The following is a 25,978-nucleotide window of genomic DNA, read 5'->3' on the forward strand; positions in this document are numbered from 1 at the left end:
TGTGGTGTATTCAATTGAATATAGGTTGAAGAGGATTTGCAAATCATTGTATTGTTTTTATTTACATTTTACACAACGTCCCAACTTCACTAGAATTGGGGTTGTAGGTATACAGTGTTTACATGATAACAGCAAAGCGGCAGTGCAGCGGAACAAGCTGGAGGAGATACACAATGAGTAGCATTATATCATACAATGTCTTTAGTCATTTAGGAATATATTAACAATATAAAACTCAGAAACAGTCTCTGCTAGCAATAAAACTTTGTTTCTGCAGGCGACTGTAGGTGCAGGTAGTTTTAATGTTATCAACTAGTGCAGAAAATTATTTAGCCTTGTCATTAGTGTTCAAAACGTCCTGTGGAGGCTGGTTGTGTATGTGTGTGTCAGAAAATACCAACAAAACAGAGAATGCTTGTAAACAAGAAATCAGCTTGGGCAGTGACATAAAAGCATGTTGAAATCAAGAAACTCCTTGGCAGTGCATTTCTGCTTTGAATTAAAAATAATTTGTCTTCACTGGATTGTCTCTTACATGATTCAGTGGAGGTTTTAGTTGTTGGACAGGTGGAATAGTAGTGTTGACCTCGCAGCAAAGGGACGGTTTTAAAGCACAAGGGCCCTTGGGGTGGAACCAGAGGTTGTGCAGGGGTTCAGGTACTGTCGGGCCTGTTCTGTCATGATCAGCTGGTCTGCTGTTTTCCCGTAAATCACTGCTTCCCAGTCATGCACCTGCAGAGAATGTGACCAATGATTTCTACAGACCGTTATCTTGTTACACACAGTTTCACTTCTGAAGACTTCCTGTGTTAAAATGCTTTGGGGTTTTAAAGGGATCACTGCATGCACCTTCTTGGCAAGCTAGGATAAACATCAGTTGTGTTAAAGGTGCAGTCCATTTACAGTTTTAACCAGTGAAGTCATAAAAATTATTTTCTGTGGCACCACTACAATTTTATTCCATAGTATTGAAATGAAGAATTTACAATCTTATATTGCCAGTATGACCAAAATTCACTTTTTTGTGGGGAAACAAACTGAATTTTGAACCTTGTTTCACAAAGTTGCAGGGATAACAGGCCATGACACACTGTGAAACTCAAACTCCCAGCATGCCATGAGGGGGTTTGAACAGCACTGCTATGTTACATATGCCAGCATTAGCATCATAGAGCTGAAGACACACATTAGACCTTTAATTGTGCTGGAAAATGGTAAAAGGCATGTAATAGAAAGACAAAAACATTCACAGCTACTTAGGCCACCAGAGATCCTGTTAACAAGAACTCAATGAAAAATCTAACCTAAATCTAAATCTAATCTAAATCTAGTTTTCTTTGGTGGGGAAGCTCATCTCGACGGGTGAGGTGTCCCGTCGAGATGAGCTCCCCCACCGAAGAAAACACACATAAGTTTTGTCTTTACTTAAAATAAATACAGTAATAAGTGTCTTTTCAATTAAAAAGTAAAGACTTGCATGTACACGCTGTCATTAAAGCAGAATACTGTCGTTAGATGACTGGGAGCTCATCTCGACGTTGAGATGCGCATGTGCAGTTGCGCGGTAAAGAGAGGCAGCTCAACTCGACGGGTGAGGTGTAAAAGTCCGGGGTAGAGAGATGCACATGCAGTTGTGCAGTGGAGGTCATCTAAAGGGGTAGTTCACCTCGTGGGGACAAGGCATTTGTTTTTAACATAATCCATGGAACTGTGTCAGGAAAGGTACAATCCAGAAAAAGAAATCTGGAAAATTCCAAAACAGGAGATTGAACTGCTATGTCAATTTATCTATGTATAATAGTATAATATAACACATTTTATAGAATAGTATATTTTTACACCAAAAGCACAATTTTTACTATTATTTCAATCCCTCATCTCCTGTTTACACATTTATTTATTGTACAATATTGTTAACTGTATGTGTATCTTCTTAATTTTTATTGTTTTTATTGTTGTTCTCTGTAACACTTGCTTTGACAATGTAAACATACGGTATGTTTCCCATTTCAATAAAGCTTCATTGAAATGAAATGAGATCACACACAGGAGACAGGCAAAGAGATAGAAGGGCGGGGCAGAGAATGAGAAACAGGCAAAAAGAGAGAGACTGCGCATGCAACAGGGGCAGAAAGAGTGAGAAAGAGAGCAAAAAAGAGATCTGCTTGAGCTAATCTCTGTTCTGTATCTTTCAGCTCTGCTATTCCAAAGAAAGCCCAGCTGAGGTTGACCAGTGTATGACCGCTCGTTCTGTCATGCTGTTTTTTTTCTTGCATCCTCCGATAACATTTTTATTTATTTATGTTTTTTTTTTTTTTTTTGCTTTTTCACTGGCTCTGTCATGATTATGAACGTAAGAAATAAAGCCGTTGCCTTGTTCTTATAGCCACTAGCTCGCCAGTGCCTCAACAGGGGGCCGTGGTGTATGTATTGTTGTAGTGCAGTAAAGCAGGCTGTTTCTCACAAGAACCAAGATTCTCATTCACGTGACACCGGGTCGGTGTCTCTGAAGTTGAAAGGCTGGTACTCTGGTTCGAGACCCCTGATGGGGGAGAGACAGCCCCCATTCTCCCTAAAACAAGTCATTACCCAAGGCCGAAATATGACCATTGGGTATTGTGAAGACTTTGCGTCCGTCCGGCCGCCCATGCTCAGCATTCGTCCATTCCTATTACTGCCAGGGTCTTCAAATTCACGGGGAACATTCTTGTGACACAGACCTTGGACAAGTTCAAAGATGGCTAACTTTAACCTATTCTAAGGAGTCAAAAGGTCACATTTTTTTTTCTGCACTCTCTCTGTGATTACATGCTCATATGGCCAAAGGTACATTTGCATTACATTCTATATTTTAACAACTACACTTACTCCCAAACTTTAAAATTAAGTTCAAAAAGTGACTTAGTTCCCCTTAAAGTAAGAAGCTCTAAAAACTGGATTTCCATAATACAACCCCTGGCAAAAATTATGGAATCACCGGCATCGGAGGATGTTCATTCAGTTGTTTAATTTTGTAGAAAAAAAGCAGATCACAGACATGACACAAAACTAAAGTAATTTCAAATGGCAACTTTCTGGCTTTAAGAAACACTATAAGAAATCAAGAAAAAAGATTGTGGCAGTCAGTAACAGTTACTTTTTTAGACCAAGCAGAGGAAAAAATATGGAATCACTCAATTCTGAGGAAAAAATTATGGAATCACCCTGTAAATTTTCATCCCCAAAACTAACACCTGCATCATATCAGATCTGCTCATTAGTCTGCATCTAAAAAGGAGTGAACACACCTTGGAGAGCTGTTGCACCAAGTGGACTGACATGAATCATGGCTCCAACACGAGAGATGTCAATTGAAACAAAGGAGAGGATTATCAAACTCTTAAAAGAGAGTAAATCATCACGCAATGTTGCAAAAGATGTTGGTTGGTCACAGTCAGCTGTATCTAAACTCTGGACCAAATACAAACAACATGGGAAGGTTGTTAAAGGCAAACATACTGGTAGACCAAGGAAGACATCAAAGCATCAAGACAGAAAACGTAAAGCAATATGTCTCAAAAATCGAAAAATGTACAACAAAACAAATGAGGAACGAATGGGAGGAAACTGGAGTCAACGTCTGTGACCGAACTGTAAGAAACCGCCTAAAGGAAATGGGGTTTACATACAGAAAAGCTAAACGAAAGCCATCATTAACACCTAAACAGAAAAAAACAAGGTTACAATGGGCTAAGGAAAAGCAAATGTGGACTGTGGATGACTGGATGAAAGTCATATTCAGTGATGAATCTCGACTCTGCATTGGGCAAGGTGATGATGCTGGAACTTTTGTTTGGTGCCGTTCCAATGAGATTTATAAAGATGACTGCCTGAAGAGAACATGTAAATTTCCACAGTCATTGATGATATGGGGCTGCATGTCAGGTAAAGGCACTGGGGAGATGGCTGTCATTACATCATCAATAAATGCACAAGTTTATGCTGATATTTTGGACAATTGAAAGGATGTTTGGGGATGATGAAATCATTTTTCAAGATGATAATGCATCTTGCCATAGAGCAAAAACTGCAAAAACATTCCTTGCAAAAAGACACATAGGGTCAATGTCAATGAGCAGATCTGATTTGATGCAGGTGTTAATTTGGGGGATGAAAATTTACAGGGTGATTCCATAATTTTTTCCTCAGAATTGAGTGATTCCATATTTTTTTCCTCTGCTTGGTCTAAAAAAGTAACCGTTACTGACTGCCACAATCTTTTTTTCTTGATTTCTTATAGTGTTTCTTAAAGCCAGAAAGTTGCCATTTGAAATGACTTTAGTTTTGTGTCATGTCTGTGATCTGCTTTTTTTCTACAAAATTAAACAACTGAATGAACATCCTCTGAGGCCGGTGATTCCATAATTTTTGCCAGGGGTTGTACATCCCTGTTTAAAAACTGATCCCCATGTAGGCTACCTGTCCAGAGCTGAGTTTTGGTGCTTTGCGTGAAGCAGGTGACTTCTTCATATGTGAGCTAGCAAAGTGATGAATCGGAAGTAATAAGGAATCTTCTGTCTCAGAGATCAAAGGGCACTCCTTCTGCTCTGGAATCAGGGAAGACGTCGCCAGTAGACTTTCCTCTGGTACCTGCAGTGTGACGGTCAGTAAAAGTGATGCTAAAATTAATATATATAGTAGTGTAGGCCAGCTTAAAAAAAAAAAAAAAAAAAAATGCTTTTTTAAATATTCAAAAAGCTCAACCAGGAAAATCACAAAGGTGCCAGTCATGCTATTTTCTGATTACATGTAGCCTGAACAATTCTTTTGTTTTTGGAACTGAGACAGTACAGTCTTGTTTTCTATCAAAACTGCAGGATTCTAACTACTAATTTTGAACAAACGCCCCAGAGAGACTTACTTGTGCATTGTTAAGCTGCTCTTGGAAAAAATGGATGTTGAGGCAATCTTTCTCCCAAGGATCAAGCACAAGAGACTTTCGTACTTTTCGAGCTGAACCATCCATCTGAAATCCAAAATCCAGGAATTAACTACAAATATGTTCACAAGGATAATTCAGCTCAATAATTCTGTACATCAGTATGTCTGTAAGTGTTAGTTATTTATCAAAGGGGAAAAAGAAGACTATGTATATGTGACACATACATTATGCTTCCATGCTCTGTAATCAGTCAGGATGTCTGTTTTGTTGAAAATGTCAGCTCCAGTCTCCTGCTTTAGAACTTCTCGAATGTCTTCTTCTAGAAATGCCAGTGGCTGGGGCTGAAAAACAGGCAGGCAAATATACTGTTTTGGATAGACGTTAACATGCAGTCAGCATGAATATCTTGGCAGTATTGGGCTTTCAGGGATGTTTTCACTGTTCTTTATCTGGGGGTAGAATGACTGTCCCACATAAACTACACAAAAAAGTTACAATTTATTTTGGGCTACCTGAAATGAAGACATTTCATCTGCGTCATTACAATCCAGGTCAGTTCAGGTGAGGGAACATAAGCTTGTGACACACGTCGCCATATCCACCACACTACCTAACCACCATAAGTCCTGGATGATAACCACCCATGCAAACAACTTGCAATGCTGGATCATGGCCACAGAAGTGTATTACATGGCCAAAATATTGTATCTGACATTAACTCAGGATGCAAGCAATACTGCTCACCTGAGTCTCCCTAAGTAAAGGTTCATTTGACACAAAGTCAAAGCAGTGCCTAGGGATCGTCCAAAGAGACGAGTACCAAAGACATGCAGTTGTCACCTTAGGTCAACAGTTAGCATCCAAGTCACACAATCACACAGTAAGGGCCCTGTCCCACTGGCGTTTAGGAGGATTTGCGGATGGAATGCGCACAAAAGTGTCCCACATCCGCCAAACAACCGCAATAACCATGTAACATTCCTGTATGAGTCGGCCGCCATCCGAACACGTCCGTGATCATCCGCAGAGGCACGCATGTCCGCAGCCAGGATTTTTGAGCGGCTCAAAAATCCTGCTGCGGATGAGATCCGCATCACTGCCTGAACACATACTGAAGACATACGCAGGACATACACAACCAACGCGCCACATATCCCCTGTCATCCGCTTATATCCGCAACCGACGGGTTGGCAAGGCTTGGCGGTGGACCGGGACAGCATGCAAAACAGATATGACACGTGCCCAGCACGGCCACATCACGGTCACAAATGGTGTGTCGCGCATGCAGACAGAGTGGGCACAGATGCAGCGAGTGCATCACGGCCGCTGTGCCCCTCATGGGGGCGCCTCCGCGGTCGCCTTCACTTCTGTTCCCTGTTATAGCCGCTTTTCTTCCTCATGTATTCACTGATCCACCCCGGGACATTTGTCATTTCCGCCCACCCACCTTTGTTGCGGATGCTCAGCTTTTGTCTCCTCATTTCATGCGCAAATCCTCCTAAACGGCAGTGGGACAAGGCCCTAAGACAGCACTAGGATTTGGACCTTTGTTCTCCTGCAAATTTATCAGTATTGCCAAATACCTGTGTCCAGTGACCTCATGACTCCACAAGCTATTTGTAGGCATCTCTCAATCTCAAAGGCTGAAGATCCTAAGGCATAAATGTCACTTCTGCAAATCGAGATTAGGAAGATATTATAAACCTGGTCTTAATCTTGCGGCCAGTTCTAATACTCTGTCTTTGCATTTTACCACTGTGTGGTTTCCCTTCAGTTTACATATTCATGTGAATGTGCAAAATGAAGTGAAACGTTGAGGTGGTAGGGCAAACTGTATTAGAATTGTGCTGAGATTTATGACAACTGCAAACCCAGACAGTCCACCTCTCAAGTAATGCAATCTGGGTATCCACTGATTCCCCAAAGATCACAGCATCATCTGTGACATCAAGGTCAGTAAAACTTTCAACCATAGGCATCAAAGCTGCTGCTTTCAACAACCCTACCCAACACCCAGTCCATGGAAGCATGAAACAGTGTAGAAGCCCAAACAAATCCTTCACAGGTGATCCCCACAGCTGGAAACGGTACCGGCTTTGGCTGGAAAATAACATGTGATAGACTGGAAGATGTAATACTGTGATTCAGCACCAGAAAAATAACAGTACACAGATATCTTGGAAAGCCCAGTATTGCCATGACATTTATGTCAGTGTTCAGTATATGTAAACGTCTGACCACAACTGTGCATAAAAACTATGTAATATTGTTGATCATTTACCTCCATCTTAAGGGGCCCATGCATTTTCTCCTGAGCAGCCAACGCATTTTTGAAGGGAGTTGGTGTCCTCGGGGTCGGAATCGTGACAGTTTTGCGTAATTTAGGAGTTCGAGAACTAGAAAGAAAAAATACGCAGTACTGTAAAACTTCTTTCCTGCCAAACAATCTGTTGACGTAATGATTCTATTTCTGGTAAACTCTTTACAACAAATTACCAAGAACTTAAATTTTAATTGATTGTTTTTTCCTATTTATCTGTATGTGTTATATGCAGTGCTTTGTAAATATTAAATGTATTGCTCACATTTTAATACGAATGCTATCATTTGCCATTTCTTATATTTCTCTTTTTACCAACTATGAATATAAACAATGCAATATTTGAAAAGAAAATTCATGCAGGTCAATCATGTAACACAATCATGGCTACCAAATGTGTTATCCAATACATATTTACCCATCATTCTCTTTCTGGTGCTTCGGTGTGGTTTCTTTTTGGAGCGGCGTATAGAGGAGACATCTTTGGCCGCATACAGGAGTTGAAGTTAGGGTGGGGTTATCAAGATTCAGATGTTCAGTTGCAGACATGTTGCAGAACTGTAGAAGCCAGAAACACAAAGCACATGACCCACATGAACAAAAAATAAATTTAAAAAAGTGTACTGGATTACTAGGTGTGGAAAAAAATAACTTCATTTACTCGCGATGGGGTAAATGGCAGGGACTTTGGGGGAGTTTTCTTCGGTGACTCAGAAACATTTTCTAAGAAGGATGAGTATGTCCTGTCAGACAAAGGGGACGGTTCAACCCTTTCATTTCAGTCTCCTTCCTCCTCCTCCCAATCAATGCCTGTGTGGTTTTGGATGAATTGATAGTAGTCAGGGAGGACACACCGCACAGACCAAATGGGGAGTTCTTGTCACAACCAGAAATGGTAGGTGGGGTGTTTACGGAGTAAACCATTGGATTGCTCATTGTCCGCTCTGGAAGAAGTGTGGTGTAGCCTCCCTGGATGTTCTTGGAGGGTGTTGCTGTCTTTGATATATCAAAACTGGCCACCTTGCTCCATATAACTGGGTCCTGCAGAACAGAACACATCTCCAGTAGGTCTTCAACACATTCATGACACAAGTTCTTACTGAAAATATATTTTTGTTATTGGAACCATTTTCTCATACTCACTGAATCCATGAGCTCCATGCTTTCAGCAAACTCTGGTATGGTATGTAAGGTTGACAGCACAGTGCCGGCCTCGTCAGCCAGAAACTTGCTGGGGGAGATGGTGAGCTGTGCTGGAGGTCCATCCAGGATCCCAGAGCCCCTCCAGGGGCTTTCACGTCCCTGCTTCTCTACACTGCTGCCACTCGTAGTTATTGTGTCATCTGACATGTTGTCTGACCAAGCTGTGTACTGTTCCAAGCTCTAAAGGGCAGGATTAAAAGAAAACTGGTATCAGACTGTAGCAGTTTTCAGTGATTTGATGGCATGGGATTCGCAGAATGTGGAGGGGGTAGGGATGTGGTTTCACAAATTTGTGTCAGTTTTGACCTCTACTGAAGGAAAGGTCATGAATATCTGGAAAACACACTGGTGATAATACAACACATCAGCCCAATTACTTAACCTTTATAAAACCAAGTCACTGACTAAAGAACAAGCTATTAAATGAATGGAATGAATGAGATGCCAAAACAGTGTTGGAGGGGACAGAAAAGGAGAAAAAGAGAAGATAGCTTGGTTAAAATCCAAACTGTTGGCTGAGTGTCTATACTGGTGCAAGAACTGCTCAGAATAACAGTAAGTTCATGTTTGGAATGACGTAATGGGGCAGGGCTACCAAGCACAGCTTCAGGCCAGTCAGAATGAGCAGCAAGATGGGAAGCTAGTTACCACAGCAACACTACAGCAAATCAAGCTACAGGCACGCATACATGTCCGCCATTCTGTATACACTGCAAAAAGTCATTTGATCAAAGTCCTATAAGGCTCCAGTACACTTCAAAAGATGTAGAATGTTCTTGAATCCAACTGATTCCAAGTGATTCACATTAGTTTGCTGTTTTTGTGTAGGGTCCAAAGCTCATCTTTGTTTCCATTTTCAACTTTTGATTTCACCCCCAGCTGAGATTTGGTCACAATATCGCCATCACTGAAGGGCCAGTGTGCAAATATTCTTTGAGTGCTTCCATGGCTACAGGGGTACCACACTGCTCGCCTGCCAACATGAGAATTAACAAACAATGTTACGCTCACAGGACAGTATCTGTAGATTAGTCACACACATCAGAGGAAGACAAAGAAAAAAAATCTATCTTTACCTGGTTTGTTTTTTGTTTCATTGCAAAATAAAATATACTATAACCACCATCAACACCAATCTTTCTCTTAAAGTAGACCTGCATTGAAATAAATGTGGTCAGATTTCAGAAAGAAATAGCTGATATGTATTTATAAGACCCTTGTGAATTCAGTAAAGTAAATCTGTAAGCCCAAATTTGTAATTCAGCAGAGAAATCTTCATTTAAAAATGACAAATTTGCAGCTAAAATTTAGCCCTCTGTGAAAACAGTTTGTACAGCCGTATCATTTCCATGACATCAGGGACAAGCTCCCGCCTTCAGTCCGATCCCGCATTGAAATTGATTTTATCTGTTAGTAATGTTACTTATACACGTCCTGGTTTCAACATCCAAAATAAGCTGCAATGAATATGAGATACAGCTCTGTGTGCTCAGATCAGCAACGACATCGACAGCGGGCGGCGTTCTTCCTCTCCCGCTCTCTGCCTCCGCTACGCTCGCTGTTTTAATGCGAAGCGGCCGGTACACCTGTTGCTCGCAAGGACAGACTTCTTGCGGCAAAATCCACAGCACCGCACGTCTCGGCAATCGGAGCCCCAGAGCTCCATGGACGCTGAGAGAGGTTTATATATTTTTAATGACTGGGATTCTTTGCGGGTCTCGCCTCCATATCCCGCGATGGTACCGGAGGCGAAAGACAGTAGATTTTCATTGCAACACCACTCAATCAAACGGGCGTATGAAAAAGTCCCCCAAAATAATTTTCAAGCACAAATAAAAGAAATATGTACTCACCAAACGTGCACGCAGACAATATGAAGTTTTAAAAAAGTAGATCCTTCCGTATAAGACAAGAAAAAGGTGCAGATGCAAACTGACGTAAATCCACAAAATACAATTGGCGCAATGCATGCTGGGAGAGGGTCTTGTCCCTGACGTCTCGGCAGTGTCCATGATGAGAGGGACAATTTGCGGAGGGCTAAATGTTAGCTGTAAATTTGTCATTTTCAAATGAAGATTTCTTCGTTGAATGACAGATCTGGGCTTGCAGATCTCATGTGTAAATGTAAGTAATTTTTTGTTCAAAAAATCTGACTGCATTTTTTTCAATGCAGGTCTCCTTTAACCACTGTTTGTGGATCTGTGATGTATTTTCCAGTACTACATCATTCTGTGCTTAGTCATTTTTAACATGTTATACTGTTATTGCGGGTCCTGATGATCTAAGGTTAAGGTGGGCTTGTGACCAGATGATCCTCAGTTTCAATCCCCAGACCAGGTCCCTTGACCAGAGTCTTTAGGGTCTTATCTCACTAGGCCTGACTGTTGGAGACCAGTTGGAGAAGTGAATTAGCGACTAAATCTTAATCTGCAAGTTGCTCCTGGTGTGCAGCTGGGTGCCTCGCATGACAGCACCTTGACATTGGTGTGTGTGAGTATGTGTGCGTGTGTGAATGGGTTAATATCAAGCATAATTGTAAAGCTCTTTGAGTATCTGCATCAGATAGAAAAGCACTATATAAAATGCAATCCATTTACCTCTTTATTGTGTACATTTGTCTCACATCTTTTGAAGTATACTACCACCTTTCTACACAAATCATCTCACATATTGTTTTATTTAAAACAATACAAATGCCTACAAAAGAGATGAGACTTTGGAGTTTTCTGGGAACAAGCGTCAGTATTTGTGTCCACATCTGCTATCTAGCCAGATAACAGAAGATCTCACCACCCGAATAAATAAAAACACTTGGTTTCAAGAAAATCCTTGCTTTTCATCTCTTTGATTCATCATAAGTTTGAAAGTCTTCATTCAAATTAAAGATTATTTTACATTTAAAATGACATTTGCAAACTTTTTACAGTGTAGTTAAGATAAAAACACGCAGTCTACGCTGACTAAGGATGTTAACACACATTCGGAGTGTGTTCTTACACAAGGACCTCTGCACTGCACTTGTCGCTGGACTTCATTCTCTGCTGACATAAGCAGCAGCTCAAGCTCCTTAATTCTTTGTTCTCTGTCAGGATCATCCAGGCAGGATGGCTGGAATAAACAAACGTCAGGGAGGAGAGGATGAGAGGATAGGAGGAAAGGAAGAATTAAGAAATTTAGGAAATACAGGAGACAACAAAAAGGTAACAGCAAGGTAACGACACAGAAATATTTAAGAAACAATTATCTGCAGTTGAAAGTTAGATGAAAATAACAGGACATTCAACAATTTGATTTGAAGTCCAGCGTTAGCATTCAAAAGAACAACTATATGATGACAGAAACAGTGCAAACATAGGGAAAGTGATAAGTTTGCTTTTCCACATGCATGGACCGAAAGGCAAACTCACCGGTGTGAAGTCTGAAGCATCGGTTAGACTGTCTATCAGCTGTCCACTGTGAGAATCATATGGATATCCTCCAATCTAAAGCACAGAGAATCTCAAGTAAATCTGAATGAACACAAATTCCAAACCAGTCATTTCTGAAAATCAAAGCATTATGTTGATCCTTCAGGTACTTTTCTAATTCTATTTGAAGGGTTGCTAGAATTTTAATTAGGACCACATGCTGATTTTTGTCAACAGTAGATTAATTATGGCAGAAGAGATAGGTTAAAAGATTTAAAATAAAAATGGTGGAAAAATGAGTCCATCTTTATTTCAGGACAGCAACTAGCCATTATTTTTATTACTGATTAGTTGTTTGGTCCATAAAATGCCGGATCAGTGTTTTCCAAACCCCAAGATGATGCCCTCAAATGTCTTATTTTGTCCATGACCCTAAATATTCAGCTTCTTGTCACAGAGCAGTTGTTCCTTGACTTCTGAGATCTGAAGGGATCAGGTGTACAATAAGCAAAACAGTAAAACTACCAAAAAACAAACAAAAACCCACAATAAATATTTTCATATAAGCTGAAATCAGACAATTTGATGACTCGAAATGATTAACTGTTTATCAAAATAGTTGGCAATTAATGTAATAGTTGATTCATAATCTTTGCAGTTTGACTTTGCAGCTGTTGTATGAGATAGGACTGAAATGTTGATTAATTGGATTAACAAAAATCACAGAAAAACATGTGCCTTGAGGGATCATTTTCTTAATGAATAAATATACACCACAGCAGTCGGTGCATGGACATTATTCAGCTCTGAGACATACTGCTTGAACTTGATAACAAGATTAAGAAAAATGACATGAGAACTTTTCCCTCATGCAGCATAATGAGAGTGCACGCTTTATCTATTAATGAATGGTAATAATTTTCCTTAAATATGCACCTAAAACTAGCAACAGGACCAGTGTATACACCCATATTTTTTAAAATGTGGCTCATGCTGCCACTTTGGTCTGAACAGGGTTTTGTTCTTCTTTCTGATCTATTTTATAGACAAAAGAGGGACACAGCACTGTGTCCAAACAGTGGCTCCTGTTCTACACGCATACTGTAAAACGTGTTGTGGGGTGTGGCTGGATGTTTTGGTGTTCTTTTCTTTTCTTTGCTCTTCAGGTGGCATGGAAACTGATTTGTCTGTGGAGAAGGTGCTGGCTGAAGAGTCCTCATCCTCATCAACATCATGTGTAGCACCTGTGACTGGTGCTCACATGCAACCTTAAAGACTTTCAGCTGAAGCAGATAATTGGATGGCGTTCTGCATTTAAATCATGTGTGATTCAAGCAGAACTGCCGGGAACTCGACCTTGTGATGTCCGTTTGTGAGACGCTGAGGACCGCGCCTGAGTTTGACACATCGAGCCCGTGAAGCAAGGAAGGGTGAGGACACTTGTTGTCAGCACACATTAAAGGTGATTAAGTGTTCGACTAATTGTTGATAGTAACTTGGTGTTTTGTTACGCAGTATACTGGAATTGTGATGAGAATTGTGCAGTTTGCTTCTCACTGCTGTGGCGTGCAGGATAAGTGATCCTCCACTTGTTGTGAGAAGCTGCTCATTTGCATAAAGTAAAAAAAATACAGACCTGAATGTGTTGCTGATAGCGTGTGTCTTTTGAAAGATATTGTTGTAACTGCTGACTTACCTCACCTCTTCTTTGCTTCACAGAGTCAGTTTGTCGTGTCCACCTGGGGGGTGTTTGTCTGGTGGTAGTGGGTCCAGGAACGCCTGGCTTCTATCCTTTTGGGCGCTTAAGAGCGTGCCAACAGTCACTCCACCAGAAGGACGTTCTTTTAGTTTTGTACACATTATTATGCACAGGTGAAAAATAAATTGTTTCTGTTGTTGGAACCGCTTTCTGGTTATTTTTAGCGCTGGGTTCTGTCTGACGCAGGTCCGCTCCTCAACTCGCGTCGACACATAACAAACGTCTCCATTTTCTCTTTGCTGTGACAAATTTAAGCTAGAGACTGAATGTCCTATGATGAATTTCTCTTCATAAGAGTCAAGTTAATTATTAAAATAAAATAAGCTAACAGTAATTTGAAAAGTGATAGTCAATACAGTGATTCGGCTCAGCTTGAAGAGGCACTGCTGCAAGTGTGGGCCCCTTCCTGGTGCAGAGATCTTGGATCCCCCTCCCTCAGCCTGAGGCCTCCCGACCCCAGACGAACAGCTCCCCACGACTTCTCCACAGGATCTTGTCCAAGTGCCGGAAGAGGAGCGAATGCCACGGTGTCACCAACTGGGCCTTCGCGGGTGACTGAAGCGGACATTCTCTTTGGCCTATAGGCAGTGTATGTACAGTCTGTGGGTGGAGCCAAGAACATCTGTCTTGGAAGTCCAGTAGTTGGAGAAAGGGTGAGATTTTTGAGTATGAGAAAATACATCTAGTCAAATGTGGTCATTGTGGATGGTGTTTGGCTTACGGTATGACAATAAAAAGAAAAGTTGGTATGGGAGTCACTTTTGTTCAATGTTATATCTGTGTTACAGTGCCTATTAAAAATACTCACACCCCCTGGTCTTTTCTGTTTTTTTTTTTTATGCCATGAAAATTCAAATTTAAAACTTCCTGCTTTGTTATATTATCTATCTATCTGTATGTGTGTGTGTGTGTGTGTGTATACATACACTAACGCATTGCCCGTGGGGATCCAGGTAGTAATAAATTATGCAAACTTTCTATAATGAGTTGGAATGGCATGTGAGTGCAGAATGATTTAGAACCTTAGACCTCAACAGTTTTAGAGGAAGAATTCAACCCTTTTATTCCTGTTAATTACATAATTTTTTAATGTTAATTTACTGTCTTAATGTATTTATAAATTGTTTAGCTTCTTGCTATCATATACACACTATTATTATCATTATTATTATCAGTATTATTATTATCATTTTATTTTATTGTGACTTCTATTTTGTCATTTGATAAATGGACCACAATGGAAATAAGTGTTTTCACTTTCGTGTGTCATCTATGTAATTTTAACATATTTATAATTATACTGACATTGAACTTACTAATTAAAATTCCAGACACCACTTCACTTTTAATATAATGGCGTGTGAGTCCAGAATGTATTTATCAGCATCTGTTGTTCAGTGTTGTTGGCTAATGTCCTTAGTTTCTCCAAAAATATTAGTCTTATCAACATTTTGTTTTTGCAGCGTTCATCCTTGATGCAAAATAAATAAGCATATCAAACGGCATATGTCAGCTCTCCTCAGTTTGTCTGTGATGGAAGTTAAACACACGCACACACAGGCTTATATGTGTACAGACACCACTTCTCTTTTAATATATTGTGGCAAGCTGCACGGAAGAACGAAAAGCAAGACAGAGCTTTTTGTCTTTTCTGCATTCTGCCGCAAGAAGGTGCTTTTATTTTTACACATCCACAAACAGGCAGTGGTGGAAGATATAAAATGCACTACAGTTCTCACTCATGGTAACGGCAACATGACACTTAACTCACTCATGGTAATGGCAACATGACAACTAAACTGACTAAACCAATTGAACTACAAATCACAATAAATAAATAACACTAATAACACTGTTAAACTAATGAACCATAATAACAACATTTAAAACCTCAAAGTCCCATGGTGCATTGCAGCACAACATCCATTGTTCACTGTTGTTAGCTAATATTGCTAATTTCTCAAAAATATTAGTTCTATCAACTTTCCATTTTCTCAGCGTTCATCCTTGACCCAAAATACACAAGCATACCAAACAGCAAATGCAGCTCTCCCCAGTTTCTCAGTGATCAAAGCCATACGCATGCACGCATACATGCACACAGAAGCCACTTGGCTATTATCTTTATTTCAAAACTTTGTCATGGCTGATTTGGCACACTGATTTAAATATCACAAGCTCAGGTCAGCAGGACAGTGGGGATGTGGGATCGAACGGACTCTCACAGGGCACACTCTGTCTTTCAGCCGATGATGTGCACAAATGGTTGTAGCAACAGGTGTACCAGGCGTTGGAGGCAACTACGATTTTACACGTATTGCATATGATTCCTGCTTCATGTGCAATTCATGCACAATTCAACCACATTTGTACTATGTGTGAAGGGGTCCTAATGGTTGCGTAGTATGCACTTAACAATGTTAAATACCTATGAAGCATTTGATGGAGGGTATGTGTCCAGGGGGAGGAAAAACTATACTTCATTTCAAGCACACCTGTGTGTAATTTTTTATTATTCATCCAGGATTCACAAACCATCTAGCAATTGGCAAACACTTCTATGGGATCTTACACTGGCAAACAAAGCTGTGCTTTTGATCATAGTGCATCAAAGTTCACCAGACACACAATAGTTTGCCCTCATGATATGTTCTTTTAATCTGGTGCGTTACATGACAGCATGTATTGTGTTTGAGTTATTGTGTATAAAAGCTCTGCTGTCCAAGACCTACACTGTTACCAGCACAGGGGAGGAACCATCAAATACCTCATGGCAAGCGTCTTTGTATTTATCTTTCCTAAAAGATTACTTCAGCTGCTGTTAATTTTGCTTTGACCACAATGGACCTCCCTCCTACTTGAGAGGAAAAAAAAACCTCTTACAAACCAAAAGCCAAGGGCCTTGTGCCAGTTGCCCCGGTAACACAAAGACAGCCGTCAGGTATTGTCTTCTTTGCGATGTTCACAGCACACCCGGGTTGCAGATTACCTCCCTCCAGAGAGCACAGCTCACCGATCTTCATCCTGACCTTGGCCTTGACCTCTGTTGGGAAACAGGCCCCTCCCCCTTGCTTGTGAAGCCTTGAGATATATTCTATTGTCATGAAGGCTGTAGGAGGCAGTCACACTGGGGCCACTGCTTTTAGGAGGCGCAGCTTCCACAGAGAAGTGTGCAAACCGTTCCGTCAGTCTTCTGACTCCACTTTTCAAGACTTTTCCAATACTGCAGCTGTCACAGTCTCATTTAAAAACAGAAGGAAAGGATTTCTGTTCAGGCTTGCACTAAATTAAATATAATTCCATTTAATCAGTTTTTTATTTCTTCCTCTTAACAAAGCAGTGCAGCTCACTCTGCTTTGCTTACCCCATGCAAGATCATGACAACATGCCTACGAAATATGTGTTTAACCAAAATTTTGTAACCGTTGTTTTTGAGTTATTTTGTTTCAACCTGATTTACATTAGCGACAAAACAACAAAACCACTCTGATGCTATAAAACAAAACATTTATACATCCAACTTACCAAAAATGGACCATACCATTCCTTCACAGTAAATAAACCTGCTTTCTGCTTCACTCCCATCATTGCAATGGCTCATTTAAATTTCTGGTCCAGCACGTGGTGTCAGAAGTTACTGTAATTGGTTTATGTAAGTACGTAGCTGTCTAGCTTATTTAATACACTTTGCTTTCTTACCTTCAGAGGTTCTGCATTATATTGTGTCAACTGTCTGTGGATGAATGCCAACATTAGTTTGTGTTATATAACACTTAAATAGATCCTTGCCATTTGATTGGTGGTTTGTATGTCACATGATATTGATCATTCATCCCATTTGTCATTGTGTTCCATTTGGTTCTATACGTTTTGGAATATTGCACACTGCCACATGCTCACACTAGCGGTGACGACACATAGCTTAAAAACAAACATGGCAGGGTTTGTTTTGGTGACAGATGACGATTTGAACGAGCTAATTGATGGTGCTAATTCTTCTAACACAAAAATTGAATCCACTATGCCGCCGTAAGCCGCCTAGAGCCATTTGCAGTATTCACTGGGACGTCTCTAACTGAAACAGAAATGCTGTCAAATGAAGAGCTCGACAAATTTCTGTTGCAATTTTTCGTTGGACTGAGTAAAGCAGACAAAGAAGTCGATGCACGGGACCATGTATGGACTACATCATCAGGATTGTTTCTGAACTATCTGAATATTTTGCAAGTTGACTGAGAACAATTTTGGATTGGATTGCTATTTAAAGTTTGCGTTGGACTGTTTGGAACCACACCAAAATGTAAGTCCCTTTTCTCTTGTTTATAAATTCAAATCACATGCCAAGAATCTATTTTAGGCTTTATATAAAACAAATCATCTGTTTTTTCATTACCATTGCACCCATAAACATTCATTATTTGTATAACGTTCACCTACATTAACTATTACAGTTTATCTAACATTAGCAAGGTAAAACTATTTGTTTTATATGACACCTCAGTGGATCCACATCATTTGATACTTTGCTGAAAATGATACAAGAATTTGTTCCTGGAGCACGAAGCACACAGCAGTGAGCCACAGAGGCGTCTGTCTACACCCAGCAGTTGACTCCAACCTGTAAGCAACTCCCAATACAGCTCCTCAGTGGCGTTAGCTAAACTCAACAGTGCGTGTGGAAGCACATATTTGCTGTCTTCAATCCAGCAAAAAATTATGATAGGAACTTGTCAGTTGTTCATCTGATAACGCTTCTATGGCTGCTACAGATGTCCCCGCAACTGCTGCAGTTACTGGATTTAGCTTCCTTGTATAGTGGTGTTATTTTTATGAAATGCTGGCAAAATGTATTAGGGAAAAAATGCATTGTCAATCAAACAAATATGCACAGTATATGACCAAGGGACAAATAATGAATGTCATGTGACACAGAACTAACCAATCAAATGTCAAGGCTCTACTTAGGTGTGACTCTCGATGCATAATTTACTCTGATGTCAACACTAATATTAGAAAGATATTCATGCAGGGCTAGCACTTGATGGTGTAATTTCAAAAATTAATCCTTTTTTCCAGAAAAGACAAAGATGGCCTGTATTTTTTTTTTTCAGCATCCAAAGGGGACCTCAGTGAAAAACATTTGGAAGCATTTCACCTGATAATGGTTTTTTTTTTTTTTTTTTTTTTGTAAAGATGGCGTTCTGTCACACACAATATGAACTGCTGTTCTTCCTGACTGAATAGTGTCACATTGCCTTTAGCTTTGGCTGTTACAAGGCTAAACTAGCACAAGTCATTAAGTTCAGATTGCCAACACAGTATTTGGTGATATACCATACATACCTTTTCTTCTGGGCTGGGGTGACAGATTTAGCCTTTTTGCTGAAATCTTAATTTTCTCATCGTGTTGGTGTTACTGCAAAACCTGGCAACTGCTTAGTCAAACAACAGGCTGATTCACTTCACAAGGTGCCAGAACACGCAAGTGGAAACTGTGACCTATATAGAGCGGAAATACCTGGGTGGAATTTTAACACACACAACCCAGGGCTGTGGACTCTCCCGCCTAAAACAGCCTAACCCTCTCATCTTGTGCTGAGTATCATGTGGGGGAGGCGTGGAGGGTGCCTGCCAGATGACTGCTCTGTCAGCCTTATAATGGGCTGCCATCTGCTGTCTAGCATACACAAAGGCGAACGGTGTGCGTGTGAGAGTTTGTGCGCCTGTTGATGAGTGATAAGAGATTTGGCTGTTTAAAGACTTCATTCACACCTTAAAAGAATATAAGACAAGATCAGAGGAGGGAATTAAAGTGGTGCAAATTTGAAGTGGAAGGACAAAATTTGTAATAAATTTAGTTTATTTAGTCATTTTAATGTAAGGGTGTCCGTTCAGGTAGCATGAGGTGGACAGGCGGATGCCAAAAAACAATTAAGCGGCAAAAGCCCCCTGACATCTTTCACCTCTTTGTATGGGTCACACAAGAACAAAGACCTTCTTGTACAAGGGCAAGAGGGATGGGACACATTGATTAAGTGGACATGGCGTGCATGCGGCGCCTGTGGTTATAGGCACATTGTTTGCATACACGTGCACTGCTGCTCCTTCAGCATAAGGCATGTCGTGAGGATCTTTGCCTCCCTCCATTTGGGAGCAATCGAGTGAATGGCCCTGTAAAAGCAACAGCCCCCCAAAACAAAGGAGCCTAGGGGCATTAAGTCATGGGTGAGTGGGCCCCTTTAGGGCCAGCTGACCCTGTGGAGACGCCTCTTGTTCTGGTGGAGGGGGTTTGTGTCCTTAAAACCACAGGCCAAGTTGATGACAGCAGCCCAACATACACATTCAGGTTAAACTGCTCTTTTAGGCTACAATGCATCTGATGTTCAGTTATATCCACCTGGGACAATGTTACCAAAAAAACAAAAACCAGATGTAAAGGAGACTGATTTTTTGGGGTTAATTTTTAAAGATTGTTTTTGGCAAGAATTCAACATACCTGCTGTGATTGGCAGAACAGCTGTACAGAAATCTGTATTATGAGGGAAAATGCCTCATTTGTACAGGCAAGAAACGTTTAAGGCTACAGTGTGTTGAATTTAAGGGTTTATTTGCAGAAATGGAATGTACAATGCATCCAGAAAGTATTCACAGCGATGTACTTTTTTCCACATTTTGCTGTTACAGCCTTATTCCAAAATGGAGTAAATCTTTCTTTGCTAATAAAATTTTAACTATTAGAGAAAAAATTACTCATAACCATCCCAAAGACATATCGTTCTCTTTGGCTGCTTTCAGTGATGCCGGTATTTGGTTAGACTCTTTCTCTCCGATTGTTCTGAGTTATTTTCATTAGTTACTTCCTCCAAACCATCAACATGTCTATTAGACCCCATTCCTACCACGCTGCTCATGGAAGCCCTACCATTAATTAATGCTTCGATCATAAATATGATCAATCTGTCTTTATTAGTTGGCTAATTATAGGCCAATCTCCAACCTTCCTTTTCTCTCAAAAATTCTTGAAAGGGTAGTTGTAAAACAGCTAACTGATCATCTGCAGAGGAATGGTCTATTTGAATAGTTTCAGTCAGGTTTTAGAATTCATCATAGTACAGAAACAGCATTAGTGAAGGTTACAAATGATCTTCTTTTGGCCTCAGACAGTGGACTCATCTCTGTGTTCGTCCTGTTAGACCTCAGTGCTGCTTTTGATACTGTTGACCATAAAATTTTATTACAGAGATTAGAGCATGCCATAGGTATTAAAGGCACTGCGCTGCGATGGTTTGAATCATATTTATCTAATAGACTACAATTTGTTCATGTAAATGGGGAATCTTCTTTACAGACTAAGGTTAATTATGGAGTTCCACAAGGTTCTGTGCTAGGACCAATTTTATTCACTTTATACATGCTTCCCTTAGGCAGTATTATTAGACAGCATTGCTTAAATTTTCATTGTTACGCAGATGACACCCAGCTTTATCTATCGATGAAGCCAGAGGACACACACCAATTAGCTAAACTGCAGGATTGTCTCACAGACATAAAGACATGGATGACCTCTAATTTCCTGCTTTTAAACTCAGATAAAACTGAAGTTATTGTACTTGGCCCCACAAATCTTAGAAACATGGTGTCTAACCAGATCCTTACTCTGGATGGCATTACCCTGACCTCCAGTAATACTGTGAGAAATCTTGGAGTCATTTTTGATCAGGATATGTCCTTCAATGCGCATATTAAGCAAATATGTAGGACTGCTTTTTTGCATTTGCGCAATATCTGTTGGGAAAGTGTAGGAACACGGACCCACAACAGGGGGCGCAAATGAACGGACAATGGAGGAAGTCAAATAACAACACTTGACTGTTGTGAATAAGCACAACAAACACAACAGATTACAACAATAGACAAAGAAGTCAATTCACAAAATGTGTCACGTGGGCAGGCTCGAAGATAAGAGACGTCTGTCCAAAGCAGAACCGGAACCACACGATTTCATCCGCCACCGAACCCCGGGAATACTGGAGCCGCCAAGTCCCGAACTCCCAGGTGGCCACTGCCTCCGCGTGTCGGATCTGGTACTGCTGGCGAGGAACAAAAACAGTTAAATGTGGGTGCGTTTGCACCCAGCAACCCGTATGGCGGGAAAACCACCTCCACCTCTCGTCGGAAGAATGTCTGCTATTTAACGCACAAAAGTAACAAAGTGTTAATGTCAAAAGACAACACAGTCGGCTGAGTACTGTACCTCCTAGGTAGAGCGATATCTCGGCAAAGAGGTGGAGATGTCGTCTTGCTGATACCACTGCTGATCAGATGATTGGTGACAGCTGTCGTAGGCAAGAAGTGACAGCTGTCACCCCGGCTGCTCCTGTGAGCGGCAGCGCCCTCTGGTGCCTGGAGCCCGCACTCCAGACAGGGCGCCCTCTGTGGTGGTGGGCCAGCAGTACCTCCTCTTCAGCGGCCCACACAACAGGACCCCCCCCTCAACGGGCGCCTCCTGGCACCCGACCAGGCTTGTCCGTGGCGGCGGTAGAAATCGGCCAGGAGGGCCGGGTCCAGGATGACGCTCCTCTTCACCCAGGAGCGTTCTTCGGGTCCGTACCCCTCCCAGTCCACCAAATACTGGAAGCCCCGGCCCATCCTACGAATCCAAGAGCCGGGGCACAGTCCAAGCCGGCTCGCCATCGATGATCCGGGCAGGAGGCGGCGCCGGACCCGGAGCACAGAGGGGTGAGGTGTGATGCGGCTTTATCCGGGACACATGGAAAACAGGATGGATCCGCAGTGAGGCCGGAAGCTGAAGCCTCACTGCGGCTGGACTGATGACCTTAAGGATTCTGAAGGGACCGATGTAACGGTCCTGTAGTTTAGGGGAGTCCACTTTCAGGGGAATGTCCTTTGTGGACACCACCACACCTCCTGCCCTGGCCGATACGCAGGCGCCGGGGTCCGCCGACGGTCTGCATGGGCTTTTGCCCTCGTCCGGGCCTTTACAAAGCAGAACGGGCGGCACGCCCACCCGACGGCACTTCCGCAGGTGGGCCTGGACCGAGGGCACACCGACCTCTCCCTCAACCACCTCGAAACAACGGGGACTGATACCCCAGACACCCCTCAAAAGGGGAGAGGCCGGTGGCTGAAGACACCTGGCCTGTTATGGGCATACTCGATCCAGGCCAAATGGGTACTCCAGGCCGCCGGGTGCGCGCCGTCACGCAGCGCAGGGCCTGTTCCACCTCCTGATTGACCCGGTTCTGCTTGCCCGTTGGTCTGAGGATGATACCTGGACGAGAGGACTCACCGTGGCCCCCAGTTCCCGGCAGAAGGCTCCTCCAGACTTGCGAGGAGAACTGGGGACCGCGGTCGGAGACGATGTCTGTTGGAATCCCATGCAGCCAGACGACGTGGTGGACCAGGAGGTCGCTGTCTCCTGGGCAGTCGGGAGCTTCGGGAGGGCCACGAAGTGGGCCGCCTTGGAGAATCGGTCCACTATCGTGAGGATGGTGGTGTTGCCCTGGGACCGGCGGGAGGCCCCGTGACAAAATCCAGGCCGATGTGGGACCAGGGGCGATGAGGCACAGGCAGCGGCTGGAGCAGTCCCGATGCCCTGCGGTGGTCAGCCTTGCCCCTGGCGCAGGTGGTGCAGGCCTGGATATAATCCCAGACGTCGGCCTCCAGGGGACGCCCACCAGAAGCGCTGCCGGACAAACTGCCACGGTCCTACCAACCCCTGGATGACAGGAGAACTTGGAGCCGTTACAGAAGTCCAGGACTGCAGCCCTGGCCTCTGGTGGGACGTAAAGTTTGTTCTTCAGCCCAGTTCCGGGATCCGGGCTCCGTGCCAGGGCCTCCCGGACGGTTTTCTCTACGTCCCAGGTGAGGGTGGCCACGAGTAGCGGACTCCGGGATAATAGGTTCCGGTGGATCCGCAACTCCGTTTTTGACTTCGTCTTCATGCACCCGGGACAAGGCATCCGATCTCTGGTTTTTGGTCCCGGGGCGGTAGGTGATCCGGAAGTCAAAACGCCCCGAAGAACAGTGACCAGCGGGCTTGCCTGGGGTTCAGCCGCTTGGCGGTCCCTGATATACTCCAGGGTTTCCGGTGGTCAGTGAAAACCGTGAATGGCACGGACGTTCCCATCCAACAGATGTCTCCACTCTTCAAGAGCCTCTTTCACCGCAAGGAGTTCTCGATTGCCGACGTCATAGTTCCGTTCAGCCGGGGGTCAACCCTGCGTGAAAAGTAGGCACCATGGGTGAAGTACCTTATCGGTCTCTCCGCTCTGGGACAGCACGGCTCCTATCCCTGAGTCAGAGGCGTCCACTTCAACCATGAACTGGCGGCTAGGATCGGGCCTGCACCAAACTGGCGCAGTAGAGAACCGTCGTTTCAACTCCTTGAACGCGGCTTCGCACCGATCCGACCAGGTGAAGGGGACTTTTGGAGAGGTCAGGGCTGTCAGGGGGCTAACTACCTGACTGTAGCCCTTAATGACCCTCCTATAGAAATTAGCGAAGCCGAGGAACTGTTGCAGCTTCCTACGGCTTGTTGGTTGGGGCCAATCTCTCACCGCCGCAACCTTGGCCGGATCAGGGGCGACGGAGTTAGAGGAGATGATAAACCCCAGGAAGGACAAAGACGTGCGGCAAACTCGCACTTCTCGCCCTTCACAAACAGTCGGTTCTCTAACAACCGCTGCAGGACCTGACGTACATGCTGGACATGGGTCTCAGGACCCGGAGAAAAGATGAGAATATCGTCCAGATATACGAAGACGAATCGGTGCAGGAAGTCCCGCAAGACGTCGTTAACCAAGGCTTGGAACGTCGCGGGGGCGTTGGTGAGGCCGAACGGCATGACCAGGTACTCAAAGTGACCTAATGGGGTGTTAAATGCCGTCTTCCATTCGTCTCCCTTCCGGATCCGAACCAGGTGATACGCATTTCTAAGATCCAGCTTAGTAAAGATTTTGGCTCCATGCAGGGGGGTGAACACGGAATCTAACAATGGCAACGGGTATCGGTTGCGAACCGTAATCTCATTCAGCCCCTGTAATCAATACATGGACGAAGTCTGCCATCTTTCTTGCCCACAAAAAAGAAACCTGCCCCATCGGGGAGGTGGAGTTCCGGATCAGCCCGGCAGCTAATGAGTCCCGGATGTAGGTCTCCATTGATTCGCGCTCAGGTCGTGAGAGGTTGTACAGCCTGCTGGACGGGAACTCAGCGCCTGGAACCAAATCAATGGCACAATCGTACGGACGGTGCGGGGGAAGGGTGAGTGCCAGATCCTTACTGAAGACGTCAGCAAGATCGTGGTACTCAACCGGCACTGCCGTCAGATGGGAGGGACTTTGACCTCCTCCTTAGCCTGTGAACCGTGGAGGAACCGAGGATCCTAAACACCCCCGATGGCAGGTTTCGCTCCACTGAACCACCACCCAGACGGCCAATCAATCCGGGGGGATTAAGCTTCAACATCCATGGGATGCCCAAAATCACGCGGGAGGTAGAAGGAGTTACAAAAACTCAATCTCCTCCCGGTGGTTTCCAGACACCACCAGAGTTACTGGTTGTGTCTTGTGTGTGAGTAAAGGGAGGAGGGTGCCATCTAGTGCCCGCACCTGCAACGGCGAAGGAAGCGCCACCAGAGGGAGCCCTACCTCCCTTGCCCATCTGCTGTCTAGCAGATTCCCTTCTGACCCCATGTCCACCAGTGCTCGGGCTTGAAGGGTTAAATCCCTGCTCAGGATTGTGACTGGGAGTCGTGTGGGCAATTTGTGTGTGTCTCACTTGAATGTTTTGACCCCCCCTTAGCCCCAGTCTCTAAGGGCGAGTGTTGTCGTTTTGGCCGTTGGGGCAGTTTCTCTGTGTGTGCTCAGTTGAGCTGCAGAGAAAACACTCTCCACGGATCAGCCTCCCCATTTTGGCCCTGTGCGTTTCCCTAACAACGTCAGCAGGGGGAGCTGTTGCCCCACAAAGCGCTGCGGCTGTGGAGCGTGGGGAGGGCGGCCCCTTTTCGAACCCGGAAGGGAGAGGGGCGGCACGTATCCGGTCACGTCCTTCGCCTCGCTCCCGACGGCGTTCCTCCAACCGATTGTCTAACCGTATAACGAGATCGATAAGCCCATCTAAATCCTGCGGTTGAAAATGAAAAAATGAAAATGAAAACTGTTTATTTTGAACATTTGATACAACAACAATTACAAGATAGATCAGTAAAGACAACAACAAAAAAGTTCCTACTGTGTACCCAACATGTCCGAAAAGGGGTAGGGTGAAGCATCAGCTTATTTATCCCTACCCCTTCTTCCCCACAACCAGTAATACCCTTTGCCACATATACACATAGATTCCT

At 43.3% G+C, this 25,978-nt stretch overlaps 1 protein-coding gene across 1 annotated transcript; it reads right to left on the reverse strand.

The window, feature by feature from the left end:
* Positions 1-338: 338 nt before the first annotated feature.
* Positions 339-17,364, reverse strand: LOC117526339 (myb-related protein A-like). The gene is given in 12 exon segments (XM_034188694.1): positions 339-732; positions 4,459-4,629; positions 4,901-5,005; positions 5,146-5,262; positions 7,204-7,318; positions 7,661-7,800; positions 7,904-8,020; positions 8,023-8,283; positions 8,386-8,625; positions 11,443-11,553; positions 11,853-11,927; positions 17,311-17,364. Coding segments are annotated over 12 exon segments (1,632 nt in total). The 3' UTR covers positions 339-606.
* Positions 17,365-25,978: the final 8,614 nt, after the last annotated feature.

Source organism: Thalassophryne amazonica, chromosome 1 (genome assembly GCF_902500255.1).
Source record: "Thalassophryne amazonica chromosome 1, fThaAma1.1, whole genome shotgun sequence".
Taxonomy (NCBI): Eukaryota; Metazoa; Chordata; class Actinopteri; order Batrachoidiformes; family Batrachoididae; genus Thalassophryne; species Thalassophryne amazonica.